Source organism: Gordionus sp. m RMFG-2023, chromosome 5 (assembly GCF_954871325.1).
Source record: "Gordionus sp. m RMFG-2023 chromosome 5, tfGorSpeb1-WG-v2, whole genome shotgun sequence".
NCBI lineage: Eukaryota > Metazoa > Nematomorpha > Gordioida > Chordodea > Parachordodidae > Gordionus > Gordionus sp. m RMFG-2023.
Window position 1 is genome coordinate 23,673,595 of NC_088779.1, and position 6,306 is coordinate 23,679,900.

The 6,306-nt window shown below is 40.2% G+C and overlaps 1 protein-coding gene across 1 annotated transcript; it reads right to left on the reverse strand.

The window, feature by feature from the left end:
* Positions 1-5,468: 5,468 nt before the first annotated feature.
* Positions 5,469-6,062, reverse strand: LOC135930266 (DNA-binding protein HEXBP-like). Its single transcript, XM_065467046.1, has one exon. The coding sequence runs from the start codon at positions 6,060-6,062 to the stop codon at positions 5,469-5,471; it is 594 nt and encodes a 197-aa protein (XP_065323118.1).
* Positions 6,063-6,306: the final 244 nt, after the last annotated feature.

Genomic DNA, 6,306 nt, shown 5'->3' on the forward strand with positions numbered 1-6,306 from the left:
AGTTCAAACTGGTTATCGGGAAAAATGTAAAAAAGGACCAGCTCAATATTTACCACTTCAAGAGGTTAGGAAAGACCTCACGGCTCATTGGCCAAAATATAATGATAAGAAGGGTATGACCGGTACTTATGAATATTAGAATGATGATCCAATAATAGAATAAATTTTATTCACCAAACAAGAAAAATAATTTTATAATCAAAAAACAAATAGTAATAATAATTTTATAATATTTCGCTTCCCTTTTATAGGGAAGCGCATAAAATACAATCTCATTATGATTTAACAAAACTTAATTTCGATATCTAAAAATAAAATAAAACAAAATATTAAAATACGGTCTAATAATGAACCTGCACAATTTTATTTATTAATGTTCGCGCAATAAATATCATCAAATATGTCACTCATTCATGACATTTCCCCCCTTTATCGGACCTCGTTGGCCCCAACAACTGCCTATACTCATCTTCTCCTACCCGTAACACTGGCGTGTCCGACGCCATTCGTTGATCTGATTGTATTGCTCTGTTATCGGACGATGCGGACGTTGGCTCCGACTCCTTCCAGGTTCGCCCTCCCATAGTATCAAACCGTTCCTTGGGACACCACCGGCGGATATGTCCCGCCATTCCACAACCATAACATATCACCCTGTCTCTTTCTTCACGTACCGTTTCCCTTGAGTGCTCTGATGGTCTTCTTTTCCCCTCCATTGATCTCGTGCCTTCCTGGGCTAAAGCCCTCCATTCACTAGCAAGCGGTTCCATATCCGCACTAATTATCGTATTTCGCATCAAATGAGTACCCAGGTCTACATATCTATATCACATAATCATTTACCTTCTCTTATTATTATTTTATTTTATTCTGCTTTCCCCCTTTTCTTCCCTCCCCTTTCCTCATCACTCTCCTTGCATATATATATATAACGACTTACTTATTAATAATCGGCATACCGAATAAAATGATATTTTCCTCTACCGAATAAAATTATGAATTTCATGCTTTCTTCTTCTCTTACTTATTCAAAATTTTCCTTTTCTCAACACTCTCTTACTCGTAAATCATTTCCTTTATATTTCAATACCCCATCTTCCTAACTCTATTTTTTTTTTCTCTTTCTCTCTCTATTTTCGTTAACAGAAAAACTTTTATTTATTATATTTTTTATCATTTAACCTTAACTCCTACTATTTTTCTCTTAAGAAAAATTAAAAACAACAAACAACCATTACTCCCTTTATTAACATCTTATTATTATTATTATTATTTTTTCCTTTTAATTCACTCTTCCCTGCCAACAAAATACAACATTATAATATAAAAAACATTATAATACAAATCACTCAACCCTAACCCCGTTATTAACATTATAATATAAAAAACATTATAATACAAATCACTCAACCCTAACCCCGTTATTAATTTTTTTTTTACCATTACTTTTTGTTTTTTTTTTTTAAAATTAATTTTTATTTTTCTCAATACTTCTCTTTATTACATCATCCCATCCACCTATTCCCATTATTCATACCCATTCTATTCCTGCCTCCGCCCCTCCGTTTACCACAAGAACCTTCAACTATTTTCGCTTCAATATTATTCCGCCGCTTATTCCTTCTTCGTTACCGGTTTATTCCACCAAATATATTTCGAAAATTTATTTTACTTAATATACACTTTCAAAACCCTTTTCCCTTTACATTATTTTATTTAACCTAAACTTCCAAAAAATATTTTTTTTTTTTTTTTTTTTAATAATTTATTTCTCCTTAATTTACTTAATTCAACATTTTTTTAAACATTTCTCTAATATTTATTTCAGCTCCACCAAATTTCACAAAAAAAAACAATTCAAAAAAACAATTTTCCTTTTACTATTTTACTCTGATACATTATAATTTTTCTTTACAATTTGACTCGATCATACTTTGACTTATATTCCCACCTTATATATATATACCCCTCTTTATATCATACTTCCCCTTTCCCTTCCGCCTTCCGGAACGACCACCTACACCACCCCCGTGACCTTGACCTATATACATTTTTTTAACTTCGGACCTATCGTTGACCTCTTGCCCCTGTCACTTTCGCCCCGCTTCCGTTCCTCTGCGTATCTGATCTTCATGTCTCACCTCTTGCCCCTGTCACTTTCGCCCCGCTTCCGTTCCTCTGCGTATCTGATCTTCATGTCTCACACCAACCTTGCCATCCTGAAAACGGACCTGACTTAACTTTTTTCCCACCTTTTCCATCACAACTCCGGCTCGCCATTTCTCCTTTTCACCATATACCCTCGCCCACACCGACTGTCCCACCATAAACTTTGCTAGTCCCTCCTCCTCCCGTTCTCTCCTCGGACCCTCAGACTCCGGCCTCAGAGCATCTAACCCAATCCTCGTTCTGCGCCCTAAAAACTTCTCTGCTGGAGACAAATCCTCTCCCCTCCTACTATTATTATAATACATCACCGACGTCCATACTTCTCCTTTCCCATACTTTGCCTTTCGTAACCAATCTTTCACCAACCCCACCATCCGCTCTGCCTGCCCATTGGAGCTTGGGTGGTATGGAGGAGATAAAATATGCCGTATCCTATTTTCTTTGCAAAATTTCGCAAACTCTGCACTACTAAAGGCTGGTCCACCATCGGACACGATTGATTTAGCCACTCCAAACTTTGCCCACAAATTCTTCAATTTTCTGACCACTACTTGCGTTGTCAACCCTCCTACAACTTCAAACTCCACCCATTTAGAAAATGCATCAACCACTAGAAAATAATCCTTTTTTTCGTACTCGAAGAAATCGACATGAACCCTCTCCCATGGCTCAGTTGTTTTCGGCCAAGTCCCTTCTCTATCTCTTGCTGGCATCCTGGCCCAAGTATTGCATACTACACATTGTCTTGCTAGTTCCTCAATCTCCACATTCATCCTCGGCCACCATACATATTCTCGTCCCCATTGTTTCATACGCTCCATTCCCTGATGACCTGCATGCAACATTGTTAAAACCATTTCTCTCAACTTCCCAGGTATCACTGCCCTATTTCCCCGGACTACACATTCGTCCATCACCGTCAATTCTCCTCCAACATTTTTATAAGCTCTATCTCCTTCTTTCCACGGCTTCCGGCCCATTATACATTCTTTTATTCGACTCAAATCCCTATCTTTTTGCGTCTCTTTCCGAATCTCCTCCCACGTTACCGGACCTCCCTTCAACATTCTCGATACCACCATGACCATCGCTACCTCCTTCTTACACATCTCCTCTGTATTACCTTCTTCCACATCCTCCCCTGCTCCGCATCTCGACATTATGTCCGGCAAATAATTTTCTCGGCCTCTACGATATCTCATCTCCATGTCAAAACTACCCACCATCAATAACCACCTCTGCAACCTCGGCGACATCATCAACTCCTTGTTATCCTTCCGGAATAAATGAATCAACGGCTTATGATCCGTATAGACTACAAAACGACGCCCAATCAAATACTCCCGACACTTTGTCAATCCGAAAATTACAGCTAATGCCTCTTGCTCAATTACCGAATATCTCGTCTCCGCGGCCCTAAAAATTCTAGAAAAAAATAACACCGGTCTCTCCAGCTCTTCTATACGATGCAATAACGCTCCTCCTACTCCCCTTTGAGACGCATCTACCGCCAATATCACCTCCAGTTCATTATTAAAACACACTAAGACGGGCTCTTTTCCAATCCGGCACTTCAACTCCTCAAACGCCTCCTCCTGTTCATCTCCCCAATCAAATCTCTCTCCCTTTTTCAACAACTGGTACAAAGGTGCCGCTATCTCCGCAAAATTCTCTACAAACCTGTGATAATAGTTAACCATTCCCAGAAAAGACTGTATTTCCGACTTGCATTTCGGCCTCAACATGTTTGCAATACCCACCATATTCTTATCCAACGGTCTAACCTCTACTCCCTTAATCCGATGACCCAAATAAACAACCTCCATCACTCCAAACACGCTTTTCTCTCTACTAGCACGCAATCCCTTCTCCTTGATTCTCCAAAATACCTCCTCTAGCCTCCTATTATGCTCCTCCTGCGTAATACCTGTTATCAAGACATCGTCCATATAATAAAATACTCCCTCCAAACCCTGAAAAACGGCCGCCATTGTCCTCTGAAATATGGGTGCCGAAACACTCAACCCAAACGGCAATCTCTTAAACGCAAATAGTCCCTTGGGCGTAGTTATGGTCAGCAACTTCTGCATCTCCTTCCTTACCTTCAACTGCAAATACGCATTAGAAAAATCCACCTTCGAAAAATATAAACTCCCCTTCAAATTCGCCAATATCTCCTCTATCCTCGGTAACGGATATTTTACTTCCACTACCCACGGATTCAATGTTACTCGGAAATCTGCACATAATCTCAACTTCCCATTAGCCTTTTTCACCGGTACTAAAGGTGTCGCCCACTCGCTATATTCGACCGGACATACAATATCTTCCTTTACCCATCTATCCAACTCTTGCTCTACCTCTCGCCTCCATTCAAAAGGTACACGACGTACAGCACAATACTTCGGCACACATCCCTCCTTCATCCGAATCTCCACCTCATAACCCTTCAAACAACCCAACTCTTCCTCAAATATTTCTCCATACCTCTCCACTAACTTCTCCACCTCCTTTTGGACATCCTTTATTCCCTCTCCACACCCCCCCAAATTTTTCGCAACTCCTTGTTCTACAAAATTCTCTCCCTTCTTCTCACTAACCAGCGGCCTCAATACTCCATATCTACTGTCTTGGACATTTCCTATTTCTCCATCTACATAAATCGGACCTCTTCCCAACATATATTCTCTCGCATTCTCTTCGCTTTCCCCCCAAAACATGGATCTTCCATCGTCTACTTCAATATTATCTCGGCCCTCCATCCATTCCAAATTTCTTCTCGACATTCTCTCCTCCTCATTCACTCGGACCATATTTATCAAGTCTTCCCGAATATCTTCTTCGATCGCCACAAAGACTCCCCATCGCGCAAATACTCCCCAAAATCCATACTTCGGCCCTACATTTGTAATCCAATCCCATCCCATCACCGGCTCAACGTCTCGGTTAATTATCCATAAGTCCAACATTTTACATCCTTCTCTTCCTACCTCCCCAATATGCACTCTTCCCATCATCTCCATCTCCGATCCATCAAACTGCCTCACTTGCATAACGTCTCTAATTATACTACTACCCGGCCAAAGTCTTCTAAAATCCTCATATCCCATCACCGAAATAGCTGCTCCGGTATCAAATAACATAGATACCATCTTCCCGTTGATATCGAACCATACCCTTGGACTCGGCAGATACATTAACTCCCTTTGAACCTCCTGTTGCAACATTTTAACTCTCAACTCTTTCTTGCCTCCTCCTAACGCCACGGTCATTATTTTACTCTCCTTCCCATCATATAGTCAATCTTTATTACAATCTCTGGCCCAATGTCCCCTTTCTCGGCACTTGAAACACGTCATCTCCTCTCCAATATCCTTTCCTTCTTTTCCAACTATCTCCGTCATACTCCTCATATTCACGACCCCCGACGACTCTCCTCTCTGTGGAAAACCTGCCCTTGTTTCCACCTTTCCCACTCGGCAATCCTTTAACACATGTCCAAATCTTCCACAACCCGTGCAACGTATTCTCTCTGCTCTGCCCGGACAATATGTCGAAATATGTCCCATCTCCCCACACGCAAAACATTTGACATCTCTACAATTCACCGCAATATGACCCATCTCCCCACATTTATAACATCTACCATTCCGACCTCTCTGTCCCCCACTGTTGAACGGCCTTGGCATATCTTGACGTCCACGGTATACATCCAAATGTCTGTCATCTATCCTCTCGTTCTTTAACCGGTCAATTTCTTCATTATTGACCCAACCCTTCATTATTTCTTGAACCGGTAACCACGTCACTCTCCCCAACCTATCATCCTCTCCATTATGCCCCTCTACCAACAACGATTGCCCACGAATCCTAATACTCCTTTCTCTTCGCATTCTCCTTCCAAAATATAAACTACACAACCATATCATCAACACTACCACCGCTCCCAATACATTATATTGCAACTCCACATATTTTGTAATTTTAAAACCCTTCATTAAAATATTTACGTATTTCAATTTTTCCTAATTTATTACTCTAACAACACTAAATTTTATAAAATATTCACAAAAAATTAATAATTAATTTCACCAAAAATATCTTAACTACTTGTAATGTCAGACAATAAGATAAAAT